General features: G+C 30.5%; 2 protein-coding genes across 2 annotated transcripts in view; one reads left to right on the plus strand and one right to left on the minus strand.

The window, feature by feature from the left end:
* Positions 1 to 180: 180 nt before the first annotated feature.
* On the minus strand, positions 181 to 9,769 carry LOC129989195 (uncharacterized). The gene is made up of 5 exons (XM_056097576.1): positions 9,604 to 9,769; positions 9,358 to 9,517; positions 5,663 to 5,805; positions 4,472 to 4,595; positions 181 to 2,552 (listed from the first exon to the last, which is right to left on the minus strand). Exons 1-5 carry the CDS (start codon positions 9,755 to 9,757, stop codon positions 455 to 457), a joined length of 2,679 nt encoding a protein of 892 aa, XP_055953551.1. The 5' UTR covers positions 9,758 to 9,769; the 3' UTR covers positions 181 to 454.
* Positions 9,770 to 12,323: 2,554 nt separating this feature from the next.
* LOC129960542 (glutamate-gated chloride channel-like) overlaps positions 12,324 to 23,606 on the plus strand; it is a 50,909-nt gene continuing 39,626 nt past the window's right edge. The window contains exons 1-2 of the mRNA XM_056074034.1: positions 12,324 to 12,416; positions 23,060 to 23,142. Coding sequence (XP_055930009.1) covers positions 12,343 to 12,416; positions 23,060 to 23,142 — 157 coding nt within the window. The 5' untranslated portion in view covers positions 12,324 to 12,342. The remainder of the gene's footprint in view (positions 12,417 to 23,059; positions 23,143 to 23,606) is intronic.

Consider the following 23,606-nt stretch of genomic DNA (forward strand, 5'->3'; position numbering starts at 1 on the left):
TAGTATCATTACGATTCACATTAATACTTGGTAAATTTGTTTTAGAAATAAATATCCAATACTCCGAGATTAAGAACTGCTCTCATTTTTTGGGCAATGGAATCATTCTCGCGTATTTGCATCTAAGCTTGTTACTATAAAGCATTAAAAAATGTTACGCAGCGATAAAAGTTTGCCATATTTATTGGCGGCAGTTCATTTATTATAAACAAGAATTATTAATACAAATACAGATAATTTTATTGACAAATAAGAAATCTGTAGAAGGAAACAAAGGAGAAAATAAGTTAGAAAACCTATAATGTTAATAATCCTACAGATTAAAAAGAATGAACAGACCAATAAGATGTCTTTAAAATAACAGTAAAAACAATTCGACTCGTCAGTCATTATTGGTACTCTGTTGGATAAATGTTTAAGATATGCATTTCTGAAAGACGAGAAGAACCGTTATTTATAATTCGTATTTTCCCGGACTTGTACTTTTGCTGTTTTTCATTCCAGTTTCGTTGAGCATCTGAAGTATCCTCCTCAAATCCATTTTAATTTTTGCCAATATTTCGAAAGTATTGATGAATTTTTCCCTCATTTTAATTGAATCTTTTTTATCTGATCTTTTAGAAAAATTTTTTGATTTCGGTGAAAATTCCTTTTCTTCAGGAATTGCCTTACGGTTGGTTGAAGCTTCGGCAAATTTATCAGGAAACGAGTACTTATTATTTTGATAATCAGAGATCAATTTTATAAAATCAATTCTTGAACTTCTAGCCTTTGTAGATTTCATAGCAGAGTCCTTTCCAAACTTCAAACTCTTCATATCATTCCTTTGTGGAACTTCAGCAAAATCATGTCTTGTATTCGAAATATGAGGATCTTCTTCTAGACTTTGTGCAGTTTCATATTCATACACTATCATATCATCGGGTCCGCTAGTCGTTTCTATTTCAGAACTTGTAGTTACAGTATAGATTTCTTCATTTTGTTGATCGTCTGTGTTGGTATCCTCCGATTCTCCGGCTTTCCTTAACGAAACATCTTCCCTCTTAGAAATGTACATATATTTTTTCTTGTCAAGCTTGTTAGTGAGTTTTGAAACATTTTCTGGCAGTGCTGGGCAAATTTCTTCAGTATCCAGATAACCATTTTGCATATAATCTTCAAATGATAGCATATCTGGGATCGTGTCACTTTCTGGAACATCTTTTATTCCTAAATCTTGGTCTCCATTTTCCGACGTTTCACCCAGACGAGGACGAAACAGCTCATATGGCCGGTATGATTGGGATGAAAGTTCTGACGATGCAGAAGGATACAGAGTAAAGGGTTCCTTCAAATTCTTTTCGGAGAATATTTCATCGTTTAAGAAGGGGTTCAAATTTCCCTCATCATTCTGAGGTGGGAATTTATCCTCAATTTCCATTTCACTTTCAAGATTATTTCCAGATAGCAAGTGTATTTCGGTATCTATGGGGTATTCTGGGTATTCAGGATCGTAAAAATTGTATTTCTGACCAAAACTTTCATTTATCGTGCCATGCATATTGATATCCGATGGCACGAGTCCTTTTCTGCTTGTAGAATGGATCTGTTCTTCAAGCTGCTCTGAACATGAGTATCGAATATCGTGCTCATGCTTTTTAAAGAAATTGATCACCTTGTCCAGGCTTCTTTCATGTGTGGGAGAATATTTTAGGAGACTGTGTATGCTCAGTTCCGCTACTCTCTTAACTTCTCTTTCGTTCACAGTTTCATACACAGCAAGAATAGCTTTGAAAGGCAAGTCGCATTCCATTTTTCTTTTACAAACTTCTCTCACCAGTACAGAATCATCAATTAGAATCGAACAGTTGAAAAGATGGGTCGGTGCAGCCTCATTCACCATCCATGCACAGAATACATCTTTCAAGGGAGAATAGGCATCCCATAATATATCCGCTTCGCCAAATACAAGATGACAATCTTCACTATTTGAGAGAATTCCTGTCAAAAGAAACGACGCCTTCATTTCACAGGCATAGTTTTCATTAGATAAAACTCTGTCATTCTGTTGCTCATAAAATCGTTTCGAATCCTCAGCTGCGTATTGAGGCATATTTGAATGTAAAATTTCTTGATGCGACAAACAGGAGCACGGTGACGGCTTTTTAGTGCTACCCGAGATTTTTGGACTGAGAGGACGTTCATTATGACTATCGCACTCTTTCACAGAAGCACAGTCTTCAACAGACACGGGAGGAACTCGTGGTTGAAATTTACTTGAAGTTTGATCTTGAAAATCTTCGTGTAATGTTTTAAATTTTTTCAATCCATCGATTCTTTCAGCTTCGTCTTCCTTTTCAATTTCGTAGTCCCTATTTCTGTACTGTTGAACATAAGAATCCATGGTAGCGTCAAATTCTTCTAAATTTTTGAGTTTCTCGTTTTCGTATCCGATACACATGAAATCCCTTTCTCCGCGAAAGACAACCAACTTCTCCAATAAATTTCCAGCAATATTTCCGCATTGATCTGAGACTACTGCTATGTGACAATGCTGTATTTCTCCAAGAAATCTGAAAAGTAAAGCAATTTCAAAAATTAAATCCATTGTGCAACTAAACTTTAGAAAATAAATTGAAAAAATAATGGATAAAATATAAGGCATTTGTTTCCCTTGTAGAGACGAGTAAATAGGCTTTTTTAATAAGGAATATCTAAGCATCTGAAACTAAAATTTTCGCTCAGGCAAAATTCAGACAAATAAATTGTGAATATTTTATGGTTAAAACAAAAACCTATTCATTTTTTTGCGAGTTAAAAATTATTTGCTTAACGTTTACAAATAAATATTTTTCATTCAGGAATTATAGATTAAATCTGAGATGTGATTTACTTGGCCATAATGTTACATCCGCTGTAGATTGGTTGTATTTATCTTGGATAAATTGTATATCTAAGCACTAACTTTCTGTAGTACAGTCTTACACTTTCTTACAAAAATGTAAAACAAGTAATATTAAAGCATATAATATATTAATTCTTCCTCACTCATGAATATTGACAACTATAAACTTAAAAATGTTATGAAAAGAAAATGCTATGTATAGTTTGATGAGACTCTTACAATAGTGATAGAATCTGGAGTTAGTCATTTCATTACCAAAAACTGTATAAAATACGAATGCAGGGAAGGATAAAGTTCATAAAACAATGATATATTTTACAATAGATAGAAAGTAATTCCGAAGATGCTTTACAAAACAGGGAGGATTCTGATCTTGGAACTGTCTAGCTACTAACGACCAGCCATTCTAAACGCAATAAAATGGACATTCTTTATATTTTAGAACAAATTTATAATATATATATATATATTATATATATTGCATAACACAATTTTGTAATCTCATTATTCTTTCTCGATTACTCTGTACTTATTTCCTTTGAAACTAAGTTATGAATTATTATATTGTTTCCTGAATGATTTTTAACTTCGACATCGTTTGGTGCGAGAATTCCAGTGAACAAAACCAGGGATAATTGATCCCCGAAAACAGAATGGAATCGTCCCTCCCATAACAATGGCTTTACGAGAATTATCTTTCACGCCCTAGAATTTAGCTACGACTTTTGAAAACATCTTAGGCAAAGCTTTATCCAATGGAGCAATTTGGAGCGAATTTGGGTTCAATGAGTTAATGCATCTTATAGCGTATGACCTGATCCCTACGGCATCAAATGATGGTACAAATTACACCAAGTGCACAACCTGAAGTACATACCATATTGATCCTAGAGAATATCATATTACAATTTCGAAATCTTTTGATTTCGAAAATTATATGACCTTTAGTATCTATAAATATATACAACTAAAGTAGAACTTATTGCCCAATCACCGGTAGACAATTTTAAGTTTATATTTAGGAAAATAATAACCGACGTTCAAACCAAAGATCAAATGTTTGAGAAATGTATGGTTTCGATATTGTATTATGCAAATTCAGTTTTATACACCAAAATTAATAAAATGTGTGAAAGATTTCATTTATATTTAATATTTTTAATAATGTTCTATATTTAAGGCAGAAGCCAATTAAATTGCTTTTTATTGGTTATTTAAAGCATAAATGTGTACTTAAGGAAAACGGTGCTTAACTTAAAATATTTTCTGAATGAAAAAACAAACATGCGATGACAATTCAAATGGAATACAAAGAGGTTGGAATTTATACAGTGTTAGGTTCAGCAAAATTTGAAACATGCAAGATAAAAATTTCATTTTTTAAAAAATACGGACGTTGAAGCTTTCTACTATTAAATATATGACCAAATATAAAATATAAATTTAAAAATTTACTTGCTATATTAATTTAATGAAATTATAACAGCTATTTGCAATTATTCAGTCCCATTGATGATCTCAAAATGAACCCCATTGATATTAAACATCTCAAGGCGAATCTTTAAAGCTTATAATCAGTGCACTTACCTACACTCACTTTCATAGTCACCCAAGCTGAAATCCAAACCTACAGTTTCGACTGCTTTATCGGTACAGAATTCGACGGCAGAATGGGAATATTTGTTAACGCATCCTTCCACCATCATATACACTGGAAAGAAGCAAAATACAATCTCGGTAAATAGAAGCTTGTCAAGAAGAGCACTAACTGCATTTGTAAGCGTAATTATTTGCAAAGGTTTAGGTATCAGATGATGAGTTGTGGCTGAAACTCGGCATTGCCTTGAAATTTCGAATTCCCCATGCTGGAGACACTCCTTTTAGAATATTTTTGGTTTTCGATTGTAAAAACAATGAAAAGTTATTACAATTACTGAGCAACTTAAAATGTTTTGTGTCCAAAGCTACCTTTTGTGCACATAAATAACCTTCCTAATATTGGTTTATTGAAAATGTTTATGCATAAATTTTTATTTAGTTCCAATTTCCCAACTGCATTTTGCTAAAAATATTAAGTTCCCAATATTTGAAAACAAGAATTTTCGCCAAGAGGAAGTCAAGGAAAATATGAAAAACATTAATTAGGTTTGAACTAATATAGTTATATTTGAATCCCATAGTCTTTATCAACTTACCCTTGAATCTGCTTAAAAAATACACGACCGAGCAGTTTAGCTGAAAAATAACCGCCGCTGTGTTTATTTGAATTGATTATTATATTGAGTCCATTTGGAATGAAACTGTTGATTGAAACTAAAATATCACGTAATAAATTTTTAACACCATGCATTCTGTCAGCTAGAGGTCTTAATACAATATTTTGATAAATTTGTTTAAAATATTGGTAGAAGTGGCTCATTTTACACAAACTTTCTATTTCCTATTTTAAACAAACTACTCATTTTAACTAAAATGTTATTTATTTGGTCATTTATGAAATTCCGATTATTTTAAATAAAAATTTAAAGCCATCGTGTTTTCATAAATGATCTAGGAATTGATTAAGATTCATAGAGCATTTCGAAGAAAGTTTTGTGATGTCGGATTTTTAACATATCAGAACCTGGTTTTCTTAAAAAAATTAAGTAAACTTGAATGCATCATATTTCAAATTTTTGACACTTGCCTTTAGGTAAGCAGTATACTGAGCAAAAGAATAAAACCACTTTTTAAATCATAGCAAGAAAAATTCACAAAACAAGCCAATCCATCACTTACCGTGTTGGTGAGCAGAGCCCCGCACGCACAAATCAAACGCTAATTTTCTATTCTTAAGTAATTCAAATCCAACGTCCAAGTCAGAATGTTCCGTACAAAAAATTTCTGCATTTTTCAAACAAATTCGAAATTTTGATAACTCGCTATGAAAAAAAAAAATGAAATTTCATTGAAATAAAATTTCAAAGAACTCATCTGATTTGAAAAGCAAAACGTGTTGCCCTATTAGAAAGATCTTTACTGAATTTATTGAAAACATAAGGCGATTCTGTTGATAAATAAAATTAAATAGAGCAACAGCTTTAAAAAAAAAAGTCAATTCAGTTAACCAGTTAAGCATGTTCGACGTATATACACGTCAGTTCATTTTGGCGCATTGATGTGTAATTTTTATCTAATAAAAAAGGATGTTAGTAGCTTTATTATTTTTTGCAAAATTTACTATTTAACTATTTGTATTGCGTTCGAAGCTTCATCGCTTGACTTTAAAAAAGGAACTTGAAGGAATTTAAAAAAACAAATTCCACAATTAACTGATTAATATTTCGTCTTTTATTCATTAAATTATTGAAATCAGATGGATGAATAGCAAAATTATTTATAAGGGACAATCATTTACTTTTAAAAAGTAATTAAGATTTGATAGTGTTGATTTTTCTATGGTTAATTTGATTTTACCTGATAATATCGTTATCATGGTCGGGAATGAATTGCTTGATGGAATTTATTCAAAAGTGATGAGATGGGTAAAAAGTTATTGTATTATATAAATTCCGTTGGTGATCAGTAGTTTCTTTAGCAAATGTATTCATAACCCTTTCTTGTGCGATAAACAACAGTTCTAATCTAAAAGATGTTGATACTTGTTAATATAGTCAAATTTTCTAAAGATTTTGTGAATATTCTACGAAATACAATAAACTGTATACTTTTATGGATTAGTGTAATTTTTGCATCGATTTGTAAACATCTATTAATGATTTTGTGGATTAGATTAGAAACTCGCTAATGTGATGGATTAAAAAAATCAGCTACATTTTTAGTAATTAGTAGATCTGAGATTTTCTAAATATATGGATGAAATTATAAAATCGGAAATCAACTAAAATTTCAGGGATTTTGACTCATTGTATAGTAGCTACCTTGGTGATCACTTGCATAGCCGGAAATATTGTCTACGTTTGATTTCAATTAAATCTCTAATGTGTCGAGTTTGATATCCATGATTTCCTCAATAAATTAATTTGAAACATCAAGTCGTGACTTATTAACACGTTTCGGCGTTTTTGCCCAATAACGTCTGAAAATATTACTGTACAAAAATAAATCTTGCATCCTTTCAAAATTTAAAAAATTCTCTTTTTAATGATACCAATTTAATAGTCGTGCAAATTTTTCACGAATTTTGGCAATTTTCTAAACATTTTTTTTATCTAAGTTTCGACAATAGATTGCATTGTTGCCCAGAAATTCAAACAGTTTTCGTTCTTTCATCAAGTATTTGATTGCTTGATTTTCTCCCGCTGTTGAAAGCTAAAGAAGAAGGATTCTGTTTAACATTGTGTAATTCACAAAACGAAAAGGCAGTTATAATATCGCAAAATTCTGTAGATAGATGAACCAAATATTTACATTTTTAACGGCGCCATGACATTATGGAGCTACCTCCATTAGAATTGTTCATTTCTATAATAAATCTTAAGACAATAAAGACGGGATTAATATTAGACAGGCGGAATCATGGGAATGAAGTTGTATCTAAACGGTTTATCTGAAATCAAAATCAATATTCTTAGCGAACCAGCTGCGATTAGCTTATAATAACGATGAATGGGTGTGTTTCTGCTCTAAAGGTCTGACCGCTTGACCTAGAGCTGTCAAATTTGACATATTTTGGTGGGTTGAAATATACACCTCGCAGCGATATATAAGCACTATTTTATGTAAAGCAGAATGGAGTTTCGAAGACAGTGAAGAAACTTTCAATTCAAACTTCAATTATTTCATCTTAGAGAAGCATGCAGTATTTACAGCAGAAGCGACGAGCAACACACAACACAGACCGACACAGAAAGGAATGAGTAAAAAGCTCTTGAACATTTTATCCCTGGTCTTGTATAACCCGAGATTTTGATAGGGAAAATATTTCTTCATAGTGCTAACATATTATTAAGATTTCAATAGGGATTTTTGCTACACGCGCAGACAAGGCAGGTTTTTGAAAAAGAATTTGTCCCTTCACTCGGAGTGTGGGAAAGTTAGGCTTTTAGCTGATTCAGCAATTTTACAAAGCTACTCTTGAATTAAGTAGAGAAAGTGAAATTGGATCATGAAATAAGAGAATACTTTCAGAATGAAGTTACTGTGGGCTAAATAAAGATAAAACCTCGGAAATCAAATTGAAATTAGAGTTTAAAATATCATTACATGTATGTATATATTTGAAAATTATTAGAATTTTAATAAAAAATCATGCTAGATTTTTTTTCGCGATAACTTCAGAAAATATTCCCGCAAAGGTGATTTTTTACAGTTCTAAAATCAAAAAAATTATCTTTTCACTAATGCTAATTAATTTTTCTAAAATGTTTTTAATTCTAGATTTACTTAAATTTTTAAACATGTATTTAAAGTATATTTCCCAATAATATTTTCATTGCTCAAACCGTTTCCATTGTTTTATCAAATATTTGACGGCGTAGTTTTCTTTCATTGTTGAAAATTAATGAACGATTCCGTTTAATATTTTTATAGTTTACTGAATAAATAAAAAGGTAAAATTACTTTATCGTTAAATTCAGAAAATAATTGCTCCGGACATTCATGCTTTTGATAATGATACCATTCGTTGGAAACTCGTCTCCATCGGACAAGTTTATACAATCAATAAACAGATCATAAGCAAGACAATTAAAATAATATGTCTTTAATGTCTGACAATCATGGAGATGAAATTATGTTTAAACTATCTAACTGAAATTAAATATAACCAATATCACCGATGAACCAGCTAGTCGCTGAAGAAGAATACTAATAAATAAAATCCTTCTTCCTTAGCTTTCACCAATGGAAGAAGATCACGCAATTAAATATTTGATGAACAATGTAAACTGTGAGAATTACATTCAAAGATGACAAATCCTTGTTGATCGTTCAAAAATTTTTTTTGAAAAAATGACAAAATTCATAAAAGGCTTTCATGACATCTAAATTATGGCGAAAAATAGTCTAAATTTTATAAAAGTTGCGAAATTTACCTTTGTGCTATAATATTTTCGTAAGCTATCATGATCAAAAGCTGTAATCTCGCTTAGTTCTTAATTGAAATTCTAATTAATTTAGACAACATTATTCTCTAAGTTGCACGTTATCTACTTCCACGGCAAATCGGGTAACACATGCACTCGCTTATTACTTATATAGATTATACCAAAATGAATCTAGATCGTCTTACAAAATTAAATGAAACGCAATCGGGTAGCTTAGTAGACTATTTAGAAAGTAAATAATTTTGGAACAATGCAGCGTTTGATTTTTTTTCTGTAATGTTTAATGAAACATGCGTTGTCTTCAAAAAATTATTTTAGTTTTAATTTATAAGATAAGTACATCTAAAATTCAGTTTGTAAGAAGGTCAAATTAAGTCAGTGAACCTATGAAATCGAGACTTCCGACAATAAAGAAGTTGAACTTACTCGCAAACTGCATTTAATTGTCCTATAGTTTCAAACATTTCTAATGTAGAATTGTCAGCTGGTGTGAGAGGCTTTATGAAGTCATCGCATAGCAGAACCCTGAGGACACAAGCATCATGCTCAGGAATCTTATAGATTCCATAGACAGTATTCAAAACACCTGAATAAAGTACGAAAGCCAATAAATTAATTTAATAAGAGCAGAGAAAATATAAATATTTCCATTTTAACAGAGACTTATCTTACAAAAAAATAATAAAATCACTGAATTCATGCTGAAAATTGGCAAGCAAAAGTGTCTGAAGAACGTCATGCAACAGAGCATTCTTTTGTTCATGAAACGTGAGCAGCCAGATTTAGTAAAATCTGACAGCAGAACTTTATTAAATTTTGTCTCCATCAAAGTGACCTTTTTTGATTCCTTCGATTGATTGATTTATTAAATCTCAGCATCCCATTATTTCAACATTTAGAGATCAGGAAATAAATAAACTTGCTCGTGTGGAATAGTTCAGCATTCATATTTCAAAAATTCTTTTCAAGTTAGTATAGAATCATTTTCGCTATAAATAAAAGACTGAAAAAGTGACTAACACATAACATATCCAAATAATTATTATTTGAATTTGTCTATAATTAGTGGCAGAATTTGTGTATTGCTGTTCTAAATTTTCTATTTACTATTTTGAAGCATTATCAAATAACATTTGGAAGCCACCTATTGAAGTTCCAAAATGCTTTTGTCCGAAGAATGGTGAGATGCGAACTTTATATTATGGGTTATGTTGTGATATGTTTGACATATCTGAATTCCTAACAAAGACTGGAGGATTCTTTGCCATTAAGATGCAAAATTTTTTGCATGAAATATGAAATTCAGGATTACCATTATGTCGCATTTTTTTTTTTTTACTAATCTCATACACTAGAATAAATCTTTGTTTATTATAGTTCATTGTAGTTACTAGTAAATAGCTCGCATTATTTCCCTGATCACAGTATAGCTTCTGAAAAAAGGTTACAAATGTTGAATTCATGTTCGAATAGGGCTATTTTTAGACGTCTTATAAACTACCGTAGGGTAACAGGAATCATGATTTAAAATTATATTTTAATTTTTAAAAATTTAAGATGGTATAAAAGCAATTTTTTGCAATGATATATTTCAGAGTTATGGCGGAAAAACATAAAAACATTCATTTTTACGTCTATTTTACCTCTTTTAGAAAACCATAGAAATTTTTTGATCCATCTTGGTAATGAAGAATACGTTTGCCAAATTTTGTTTGATTCCACCTAGGGGTATGGAATTTCATAAAATTCACATGGCAAATAAACGGGAATTTGACATTATGTATAGAGATTGTAATTAGATTCAGATTAGTCAAGATTTAGTAACCGATAAGTAACCTGGAGGCAAGATATCGGCGTCAGGGGCAAAGTTTGAAATCTGATTCCTTCGGAGATGTGTTGTCTACAGGGGTGCTCTTGCTTCAGTGTCCGCATCCAAACATCTTTCCGTTGATGGGACATGTAAGAGGATGCATGAAATCATCGTCTAATTCCATTCAACATTATGACATTTGTCTTATGAAAGCTCTCGTGTTGTTCAAAAGACGATGCTGATATAATTGAATTAAACTATTCTAATCAATAAGCCTGAATATATTGTATTGGCTAGATGTTCATTTAAGACGCATTTTTATTTTGAATATCGGCAGCAGTTTGCAAAATTTTTGTATTTCTTGCACATTATTGAAAACGTTTTCGCGTACGTTTGCATTTTCGTAGGCTATAACATTTATCACTGAAGTGCATATTTAAACTCTTACTTTCTTAATACTAAATTAGCAAAAAAGTAGAGTAAAAACAATGAAAATTATTAAATATCTATTTGACTATTTCTATTTCATTAGGAAAAGAGATTTTTTATAAATTTTCTTTTGTTAGAACAGATAATTTAGACTTTTCCCATGACTTACAATGTCATAGAGTATTTGATTTTGAATGTTATATGGGAAAATGTCAACATAAGTCTCAAAGTTTCTCGAATTCTAAACAATATATAAAATTTCACTTTCGTAATTAGAATATATTTCACAGTTGCTATTTAGTCAGTCTGAAATAAAAAGCACACATTTATTCTATGCTTTAGTTCAAACATGTGGCTATTTATTTATAGTTCTGTTATGCATATTTGTGAATGGTATTCGTAAACTTCAAAAGAAAATAAGAGTATTTGCAGAAAGAATATGTTCCTAAAATACTGAGATCAAAGATTGTTTAAAATGCTATTTATTTTTCTCTGTTGCTCCGACTTACAGAGCTTAGTTCAGGCAGTGTCACGCTTCAGCTAAATAAACAACAAAGGGTAAACAAACATTTCTTTTCCATTACATAATCGATATTTTCTTAACTCATTTCTATTCTTCTTCGTCGATAATCGCTGAATGCATTATGCAAGGGAAAAGCTGTTTCCTGAGTAACGGGCGTGTCTGTTAAAAAGTTGTTTTTTGAAGTTTGTGGCTGTAAATATTTTTAATTTTTTTAATCGGATTTCAGATAAAAGGAACACGACTGTCATTGCATAAAACATTGTTTTGGCTTATATAAAGAGTCGAAGCACGCAGTTTTGAAAGTCAAATCTTTTGTGACTTTTCGCATGTTTAATTCTTTTACTAGCGACCTGCAAACTATGGTTTGTTAAATGCCAGAGTTGTACAAGTATGTAGTATAAAACAATTATACTGCTAGTTTGACTTATTAATTAAAAACTGTGAATTGTTTTGGAAGATTTGAGGATAAAATCGTTTAACGTCTTCATTTATTCTCAACATTATACTTCAATTAGTGCTTTTTTAAAATCGTTGAAGTTCATATATTATTTAAATATCAATTCTGAATCTGATTCTTGAAAATGACTAAAAATATTGATGATAAGATGATCAGTTTAAATAAATTGAGATCAGGTTTTCTAAAGTAAAAATGGTGACTCGCCTTTTGTGGAAATATTTGAAAGAAATGATAAGTATCATGATTTTTGTTTCTGTCTGTATAAGGTAGGTAATAATTTTCGTTATTATATTTAAAAAAAATAGGACAGTAAAAAAAATATCTATTAAATTTATATTTTTATTTCACTTTCTTTACAGAAATTTTAAATGAATATTTGCTTCCAAAGCTTTTCAAAGCTTGGATTTGGAAATAAAAAAACTTATTTTAATCACTTATTAATTATTCGAAACATAAGTTATGTAAGGACATTTCACATTATAAAGTATTTCAGAATGATATTAAAGAATTTTTAGGTATATAATTTAAATATGATTATATGATTTTTTCTTGTTCGAGTTTAAAGGTAGCAAAAGAAATTAAATAAGAAAAAAAAATTTTTTAGTAGGCTTTTATAGGCTAATGCATCCCATCAAAAGTTCAAGAATTGCTTTAATCTGACAAGAAAAAAAATGTTATTTTATGTGAGCTATTATTAATTCAGAATGAATGAAGTGGAACCATGAGAATCATCTGTAATATATATATATATATATATATATATATATATATATATATATATATATATATATATATATATATATATATATATATATATATATATATTCTTGTTGGAGTTTAAAGGTAGCAAAACGAATTAAATAAATGAAGAAAAATAATACTTCATTTTTTTTACTTAAAACTCAAAATATTCGGAATTTTGAAAAACCCGTTATTAAACGATTTCAAAAACATAATTATCAAAAAGGGTTTACTAGTTGAAACTTAACGGAAAGGTTTCTCTAACGTAGTGTTTTGTTAAATTAATAATTTTTTTTTTTACAAAGCAAAATTATTTTAGCAGATTGAAATTAAAAACTTATTTAATAGCCTTTGCATATTTAACGATGATAAAAGAGATATTTCTTTCAGATTAGCTGCTTTACTTGCCTTTATTTGTTGTGTAAGAAAAACTAAATATATAAATTCTTGTTGTCGAACTGTTTTCAATTACTTATACTCAAGTCTTTCTAAATTTTTAGGGCATTAAAACTTAAGTAGTAATAAGTAATGAATTACCGCTCTAAAGCTATCAGATATATGACAGTCATAAGCTCACCATTTGGCGTAAAACGCAGAAAAAATTGCTTAGAGCTCTTGCTCTAAGACTTGGCAAAATATATTGGAAAATGGAAGAAATATGAAATTTCAAGGTTGATATTAACAGTTTTGGGGGATTCAATTTCAGAATAAGAGATGGACAATTTTAAGAGAAAATAACAAAGTTTTTTTTCTTTGTCTCAGAGATTTGATGCTGGTTTCCGTGATTTGTAAATGCCAATTACTACTAAAAAATAAATTCTAATAATTACAAAATTCTGATAACATTGAAGCAAATCTTTGTGGAGCAAGCAAGATATTATCTGCACCTCCACGAAATGTATGAATATAACTGTAGTTTTTATAAATATATTTCGTTATATTGTTTAAATATTTTTAGCTTTCTACAGAATTTTAAATCTGCATTCATACTCATGCTATTTTAGGAGTCATAATCTTAGAATTTTCTAAATATCTAGTCCAAAATTCAGTATCTGGAATTTGAACTAAGATGATAGAACAGTAATGCTTAAAAAGATAAAATGCCTGCTTTCTAGATACTACGAAGTTAGAAAGAAGCTAAAAATCTATAGTTAGAAAATGGAAATCTAGAAAAAAGGATCCATTGTTATGTTTTGAAGTAGTGTGATTTTGAAGCTAGTGTAATAAAATGTTGCCCAGTAAAAAACATTAAATAAACTATTCAATATAACGATTTTACCAATTTTTATTTTATATGGATGCTCATAATTTCAAAATTTGTAACCAAGCATTGTCTGCTAATCTGCTTCCACTTTTGAGAGATATTGAGAGAGGGAAAAATAAAACTTAAACAAAGCCCCGAGAAGCCAATCGGACCGATTTTGTGATTTCATCATTTTGCGGGTTAACTAACCAATCACCTCCGAAATCGCTTAGTATTAATAAGATTATTTTGGTCATCCAAATCACAACAAAGTATAATAAAATCATACTTAAGACAATATAAGTAATCAAAAGAATTATTTTTATCATACTTATCATAAACGATAGCACATTTAAATTGGTTGGCTATACTTCTAAGTGGATAAATTGTCTGGTTGGCTGCAAAAATTGGCTGAATTTGTTGTGTTTAGAGATTTGGCGAAGTTTTATATTTTTCAATATCGTTCAAAATTGACAAGAAGAAAGCAGGCAATCATTGTTGACATATCAAGTTGTTACGTGTGTTCATATGAAACAAGAATTTTCGATGTCAGTATGTCTGGGAAGCTCTGTCGAAGTTTTTTGCATGAAAAATGAATAGTGGCGTGACATTTTTTTTTTTCGATTTTTCTGAAAACGGAGAGTGATGAGCTGCAGGCCACCATTAATGACATATCTAAAGGGAATGATTTCATATGAAATAAGAATAATCGGAATTTTGGAAATTGTTGAAGCTTGGTAATTCCATAATTACTTCGTAATTCGCGAGTTTTTTCCTTAGAAAATGTATAGAGAAGTAGCGTTTTATTTCATTCGAAAATGAAGGGTGATGGACTGCTAATCTAATGTTTAAATTTAAAAAAAAATTATAAACATGCAATCATGGCTCCATACCTTGCTGGGATGAATGAACATTCCTTTCCAAATTTTGGAAAAATAAAGATAAAATTCCTTTTTAATATCCGGAGTGTTTTTTTTCTATTAAGCATTATTTAACTCCTGGTTCATAGTTCAAAAATAAATAAATAAATTTTCAACAATTTTATTACAGTTATAAATGAGAGTAATTCTGACTTATATAGCAATATACGAATAATACCTCAGATACTCACAACTTAATTGTAAGGATACTTTTATTTTACTAATTTATTTGTGAACTATTTTGTGTACACGAGTATAGATGCTTAACATAGGTATACAAGATTATTCGGTCATAATATGTTTCACCCTATGACTTTTCTGTTTCAATTTTCTTTCACTGTAATGAATTTCCGTTATTTTGAAATGACTGGCAATAGTCTCAGTTATTATTTATAACTCATGCAACATCCTTTATCAACTAGACAAAGTAACCTTTAGAATTTCTGTCCTCATTGTCTGTTTGTAAGAATTTGGTCCCAGTCCAGTTTTAGTCGATTTTTTTGTTGTTGTTGCTATTCGACATACAATGCATTAGTTGAAATGTTAAGTGAATTATCGATTGCATTATTTAATAAATAAAAAATGCGGCTTAAATGTTCTTCAAAAATTGATAATATGTGCCTTTCATAGAAAATTTCAGGAATAAAACTTTTTATAAACTTTTATCCAAAAACATCTGAGATAGTTCACTCTTTGATTGTTTGTATTGAGTTTTGTCTATAAGTCCTCTATAAGTTTTCCAGATATTTCGGGGCTAATTTAGAACATTTGAAACTAAATAGATATGAATTTTACTCTGTAACTTTTAAATGGATCGAGTTATTTTTAAGGGAATCAAAAACAGCACTAATCAGAAAAGCTGAAATTGTCATTTTGAATCTATTACATACAATGGTGATTATAAAAAAGATTCATATTAAAGACTTTTATTGAAAATTTGCTCTTGAAAATGCAACATATATAAATAGAAGAAAAAAAATGACTTCTCAGTATATAGCAACCAATTACTTATTTCTAAAAACCTTGTCCGCCAAAAATGTATCCGAACGTTGCTCGTCATTCTGAAACTAATTACCGCACAGTAAAATTGTAAATGCTTGTCCCCATAGGAATATGTCCTCTATAAGTGTGTGAAATATTTTTTCGAATGAGAGCCTCTCTTCATATTTAAATTCACACACAAAAAAATTCAAATAGGGACATATTATTTTGCATACATTTCTAAATTTTACAGATTAAAATAGTTCAAAAATACATTTTACAATTTGTAATTTTGCTTAAATGTGTGAGGAATTTTAGACAATTCAAATTTGGAATCTCTTCTGTTAAATGAGGTTCTTGTTTGTGTCAACATTACTCTGATCTAAAAGTGCTCGGAATGGTGGCATAAAGCAAAAAGTATCAATTTATGGGTCATAATCTATTTATCTTCTTTTAAATAATATTCTTTGGTTGTAATCACTTCTGTCAACATTTTTCACAATAACAAAAGATAATTTAAAGTCCGTAGCGAATTTTCTTTTATTGAAGTAATTAACTCAAAAAGATAACGAAAAGACAATTTCAACCATGAAAATAAGAAAAGGTTACATGGTGCAATATCAGGTAAATAATAGGAGCATGGTGAGTCTTATTTGTTAAAAGTTTGTTTAAAAACTCAAAAATAATAAATGCTCTATTAAAACATGCATTATCATAGAGTAAACATGTTTTTTTTCCACCAAATATTAGAATATTTTTGACGAATTTCTTCATTCAAACAGCTCAAAACCCTAAAATAATAATATTTATTGATTGTCTAATTTGTAAGAATTCATAACGCACAACAACAAGACAATTAAATTAAACAGTCAACATTACTTTGAGTTCTGAGTGACATTGAGGTGTTCTGTTTCACCCTTGCTTCACTTTACAAGCTCCTGTTACTTAATGGATGAGCTATTTCTGAATCAAAAGCGCGTATCTCAGTTTCATAACCAGTAATAATGTATATCAGCTTGATGTTATCGTCTTGACAAAGTATCTCTCAGAACATCTGAGCATGTTTTAATTTGGAAGAAATTCAAAGTTTTGTATCCGTGTTTAAAGTCCAAAAAATGTTTTAAAATGATATAGGAACTAGTTCAATAATTCCTTTTATTGCCAAATGATGATGGTCAAGCACTCATTCTTTGACCTTACCAATATCTTGAGCATTTATTGAAATGGATAACCTACTAGAGTGCGGATCATTTAGGACGAATTCTCTACTATTGTTAAGTTTTCTATGCCAATTCAATGTTATTTCTTTTAATAAAAAGTCGTCTTTAAAAACTTTTTGCAACATTTCAGTAGCTTTTGTAACAAAAATGTTCATTGGAAAAACAAAAGTTAATGCATATCCTTTGCTCATAATATTCCCCATTTTTGAAGATCAATACAGTGCAAATTCTTCTCTCGTTAAAAACAAATTTATTTTCAGACGATAAAATTAAATAAATTCCTGAATGTTGCCAAATGTTTATTGAAGTCCTAAAAATGTTTGATAAGAGTCCGCGGACAATATCTATTACACTGGTGGACAATTGCTAAGGGCGGAGGGCACTGCAAGAATCCACACGTCGTAACACGCTTTGTACAACATTGTCCAGCAGCTGTTGGACAATTTATTCTATTCATCAGTCATTGTATGGATGAGGTATTCTTGTTTATTCGAGTACACTGTCGATCATCAAGATTTCTCCCTAAAGCATTACAAACCTTTTCAATCGGATTCAGATCTAGAGAATGTGAGCCATTCGAGACTTTGAATATACTAGCTCTCTAGAGACTCCTGGATCGCGACTGTTTGAGAAAATGTTGTGTTGACGTCCTTATAAACAAAATTATCCCCGACGGTATTCTGATTCTGATGTATTCTGATGATGATTAGGTGTGTGCCAAAAGTGGCGTTACACCGGTAAAAGCTCATAAATAAAATTTTTTAAAAAATGGAATTTAAATAGCTATCAAAGGACTAGCTATTCAATTTTTTTTATAATCTTGTGTACTAGAAGCTAAAAACAGCCAAAGGAAAAAAAAAAAAAAGAGTTGGGAAAAAAAGAAAAAGTGAGAGTTCTAAATAGCCCAAACAGAAGAGTCTACATAATATTCCAACAACATCATTGAAACATAATATGTAAATAATAAAATTTACCGAAGATAGGCAATTTAAATTCCCCGACAGTATAATGGAACATGCGAACATGAAGTAACAAAACATTGTTGATGTATCATTCGCCAGACCCATTTGGATGCACACAGAGGGACGTACGGCCATTGAGCATGATGCCGCATGTAGAATGTTTTAACAACCGATATTCCTAATGTAGCATGCGCATTCTACTATCCGGCGTGAGAGTGATACTGCATATGTTTTCCCGACTGTATACTGAATCACTCTCATGCCAGATAGTTGTCGCCGGTCATCAGACAAGCGAATGAACATATTTTCAGCTGAGAAGAGTATACAGTTCCAGGTCCCTTCCTTCTAATTGCGATTCTGATGGCATCATAGATGGGCTGTACGGTACATCTGGACGGTGGGATGTACGCAACAGGATGGCGGGCTTATAGCCCACCTTATCGCAAACTTCTGGCGATAGCTTTTCGGGAAATCCAATTGCCAGTAGCAGCAATAAGCTGATTTTTTAATTGATTAGCTATGATATGTCTGTTTTATTTATTTTTATTTTATTTATTTATTTATTGTCAATAGCACTATGCACTTATTTTCTGCAGACGCCGTACCGGGATTCCGATTTCCCACGTGTCATTCAGAACTCTTAAAAGGGATTTTTGGAAATAATTTTTAAAAAGTCGTTGATTGAGAACGAAAATTAAAGCACGATTTTCAACGCTGATTTAGATTAAGATTTTTTACCAAAATAAATACAAGTGTAAAAAATCGATTATTTGTAGTGGACCACGATAACTTCAGAAAATAATACAGCACAAAAATGGTTTTTACATTTGTTTAAGCCGGCGCCCTGGCCTTGGGATAGCGTGTCTTCCCCGTGATCTGGGCGTCCCCGGTTCGCGTCCTGGTGCGGGCATTGTTGTTCTCTACCCTGTGTTTTATCTATGAGGAAGAGCCCCCCCCCCCGCCCCCGTGAAAAAGGGATGTTCAAGCGAATGTGTGTGTTATCTTCGTATGAGCTAGAAGTCAGGCTTCTGCCCTCAGGAGCTTCGCATTCGGCTTAAATCACTGACAGTTCGTCAGGTTACGTGGCCAGAGCGGACAGTGGCTACAGCGGACACGTGAGAGGAGCTGGGTGGGCAGAGCGGACATTTTTGCACCTATTGAGTTGTTTTCCTAATCAGTCATATGTCCTCTATTGTGTAGTTTCGAGCTTTGCACTGCTGTAGAGATAAGTCGATATTTTTGAGAGAGAAGGCCTTTCTCCAAATATACCCATTAAAGTATGGAATGTATATGGACAGCGTCATAGGACAAATAATTCTGTTGAAGGGTGGAATTCCAAATTAAATGCAATGACTAGCAGAAACCAGCCTAACGTCCACTTATTAGTTAAAATTCTAAAAGAAGAAACACAAAAAGTGTCTTTTAATTTGAAATCCAGAAAGTTAGGCGACCCTGGAATAAAAAGGGAAAAAGCATATGTAAAATTGGATGAAAGAATTGAAAACATCCTAAAAGAATTCGAAACATCAAACAATTTATAAAAATGTCTAAAATCTTTAAGTTTTGTAATTAGGTTGGACTAAATTCTATGGTAAATGATATTTATGCCTTTATAATAAAGGTTAGTTAATTTTATTTACTTGTGTTTATTTTTCTTTTATTTACTTGTATCTGTTTTATATATTTTACTTCTAGTATTTATTTTTACTTACATTAATGAAACTAATTAATTTTATGGCAATTGCACCTGTTCTAACATTTATTTGACTCTAAAATACAGTTTTCCACAAAATCCCCGAAAATCGTTCATACCCTTCATTACACTGTTACTTACTATTAATTTTTAAATATTTCTCTGAAAGTTTTTATTTTTATTACATTTCGCTATGTTTAAAATGCATTCGCACTATAATATAATATAAATAATTAAATTTGATTGTCAAAAATGTATTTATCCTTGTAATTTGATAATCGAAACTGAAAACCGAAAATTTCGGTAAAAAACCCCGTTATCCCACGTGAAAGAGATTTGTCACTTAAAATACTGTTTTAAATTATATTTGTGATTTTTAAAAGTATTTATTTACTTATTTATCTGCACCCTTTATCTGTTCTAAGATGGGGGGAAAATGTGTCCGCTCTAACCACGATGAGTTTCGGAGTGTCCGCTCTGACCACGAAAACTTATGTGTCCGCTGTAGCCACACCACCGTTCGCCAACGGGCTTGTAAAGGGCCATAAATAACAACAAAACCATATTAAGGTTCAAAAAATTATCTTTTCAATGATACCAAAATAAGTAAAGTTTCTATATCTATAAATTAAAATCCAATGTTTAATGAATTAAAAAATATATATATTTAAACTATATTTTTCACCAATTTATTCGCTCAAAATAAAAGTAAAATTTTACCTGCTCGAAAAAGTTTCTCTTACGGGAAAAATTAGTTTTTTAAATGGATTGTCATTACATTTATAAAAGCTCAAATTAAAAAACTAAGTTAACTGTTACTGGAAATTAAATTTTAAAAAGTATAATTATCAGCATGTGTCTATATGAAATGAAATAAACATGAAATATAATATTTTCTAAAAAATACATGAAAGAAAAAATTTTTCTATGACTTTTTAAAATATCTATGTGGTTCGATATATACAGGATACCCACTCTAACAAGGGCTCAACAGCTATTTTGTAAACCTATATAACAGACATACATCTGCTAACAAAATGGTCTGAATGAAGTAAATAATTATATTTTATGAGACTTCAGCCAATAAAGGTTCTAATGAATTAAAGATTTTAAATATTTATATGGATTCTCTGTCCTGTGAATCATTTTTAACCAAATATTTTTGAGATTCTTATATTTTAAATAAAAAGAGTTGCACCCCAATCAACTAAACCAATCACTAAAACTAACTAAATCAATGACGAAAACTAAATATCACTATTTTATAAAAACGCATGATTTTAGATCTTTCCACCCACCGTCTTAAAGAAAATACTCCAATGAGTGGCCGGGGTTTCACCAAGGCTGAGTAATAGAAGCGTGCCTTTGAGTTAGTGTGTGCGTGTGTGTTGGCGCTCTACACGCCAAACCATATGACCTAGAGCTACTAAACTTGGCCTATATATACTTTGGAGATAGAAATGTGTACCTCTAAACGATTCTTTTTTAAAATTTTAATTAGAATTTTTATTAATTAATTTTTTACTAGGTAAAACTAAATTTTATGATGAATTAGAAAAAGTTTTATTGAATAATTCTTTGGTATAATACATAAATTATTTTTAAAATATTCTGTGGTACACATAAGATTATAATGCTGAAGGTTTCGATTTCCTTTATTCATATTTCTAAAAAATATGTTTACTTGATTAAAAAATATGTCTCTGTGAAAAAATAGTGCCATAGCGGATAAGAAAAAAAAATCGGTTTTTAATTATCCGTAGAAAAAGCAAAAATGAAATTAGTTTTTAACTGTTTGTACACCAAAAACTGAAGACTTACTTAAGAAATGTTCAATATGATATTTACATGATGCTTCGTAAAAATTTACGAACTTTGCTGACAGGCATGTCTAAAGTTCTGGGAATTCTCCATACACTGGACATTCCAAAAGCACTGCTTGATACTTCCTACAATGCTGCAGCTGTATCCTCCAATGACGTAGAAACAACTTCTTTATTCCCTCTGCCATATTTCACCTAAAATGAACCTGTCTCATTGAATTTATCCATAAATTTCACATAGATCCATTAACTTCATATATTCATTATTCATATTAACTTCATATTCATATCATCCTATAGAATGCAATCATCGAACCATTATTTCTTCTTAAACCCTTTAATGTCCGGAATTTCTTTCAATGCAATTGCCGCACAGTTAGTGTTCGTATAAAAATGCTTGGCCAGTAGATCCCAATTCTTCAATGACGGAGTCAAGACTAATTTTTTTCAGGCCAGAACATTATAATCAAGAATTTTATATGAATAATTTAAAAAATTTTGTTATAATATATTGTCATAAAGAAAGACATTTTCTTTGGCTACATGTTTCTAAAATTATTTTGAGAAAATGGCTAAAGTTGCGACATCAAGAGAAAATAGTGATAAACTCCTACTAGAAGAAGAATTTTTTTTTTAAAATTTTTGTAGAAGATTTTCTATAGATGACTGGTAAGAATCTTTGGTTGCACACCAAGGAAAATAGTGTTACGTCCTGTGGGCGCATGGTGAAATGTCTAAGATGCTCCATAACGGATAACGATGGTTTATTATACAAGCGTGCATGAAAACATAAACAGAAAAACTCTGTTGAAACATTTTTGATAATAGCACTTGCTTAACTCAACAAATAGAAACAATATAAAATGTTCAAAGAGAACTCGCTGTAAATCAATACTCCAAAGAGAGACTTGACTCAGCTCAACTGATTGTACTTATCTGTGCTTCTACGCTTTTATAGATCCCATGACAAGAAAGTAAAATACTCTAGAAAGGACTGATACTTTAACTTCTAATCGATATATCTCTAAAATTTCAGTCATTTTGAGAACTTTCATTTTTGTTGCCAAAGTTGTCAAGGCCAGGAGGACATTAACCTGGCATCCATTCTGAAGAGAGACAACTATAGAATATTATCGATTCTATCTTAATGATAATAGCGAGGATTTTAAGTCAAAAATTTCTGTCGTGGTGTTTTCTTTTTCTTTCTTGGAGATTAGTATTCTCTAGCAAAAATTTAAAGAACTTATTAAAAATATAGCCTTTTATTACTAGTCAGTCTATCGTTAGCGCATCCATTTTATATATATATTTTTTTTTTCATTTTAGAGGTCAAGAACAAATTAAAGAAATCAAATTCAGCGACGTCATTCCAGTTGATTATGATTATTTGCGTCCACCGACAGTCAATGGTAAGGAATTTTATAATTGTTTTTGAACTCACAAGGAATTTGAACCCCTCTTTTTCTTTGCTCTATTTTACCAAAATAATAGAAATTTCCATCGCTGTTCCTGTTTCTCTCGGCATGTATTTCATATATGAAGATTTGATAACTATCCTTAATCTATTCATAAAAACATTTTCATATTAAACATGCAAATCTTCAAATTATGTTACATCATTAATTAAATTTCTATTAATTCATTTTAATGAAAGAATTGTTAACTGTAAGAGTTTTATAAGCTGTTGTAATGTTTGCAGCCTGTGCGATGTAAAAATCGTTTAAAATGCTCTACAGGGCCATCCGTTTGAAATATAGTTTGCGAAATTTGCATGAACTGTTTTCAAAAAGAGTTTTTCAAAATACATTTAGATTCTTAATTAATTAAAGTTAGTAGATATTTTTAAGTTTTCTATCAGCAAGTTCAAAATCCA

Source organism: Argiope bruennichi, chromosome 2 (assembly GCF_947563725.1).
Source record: "Argiope bruennichi chromosome 2, qqArgBrue1.1, whole genome shotgun sequence".
NCBI classification, from domain to species: Eukaryota; Metazoa; Arthropoda; class Arachnida; order Araneae; family Araneidae; genus Argiope; species Argiope bruennichi.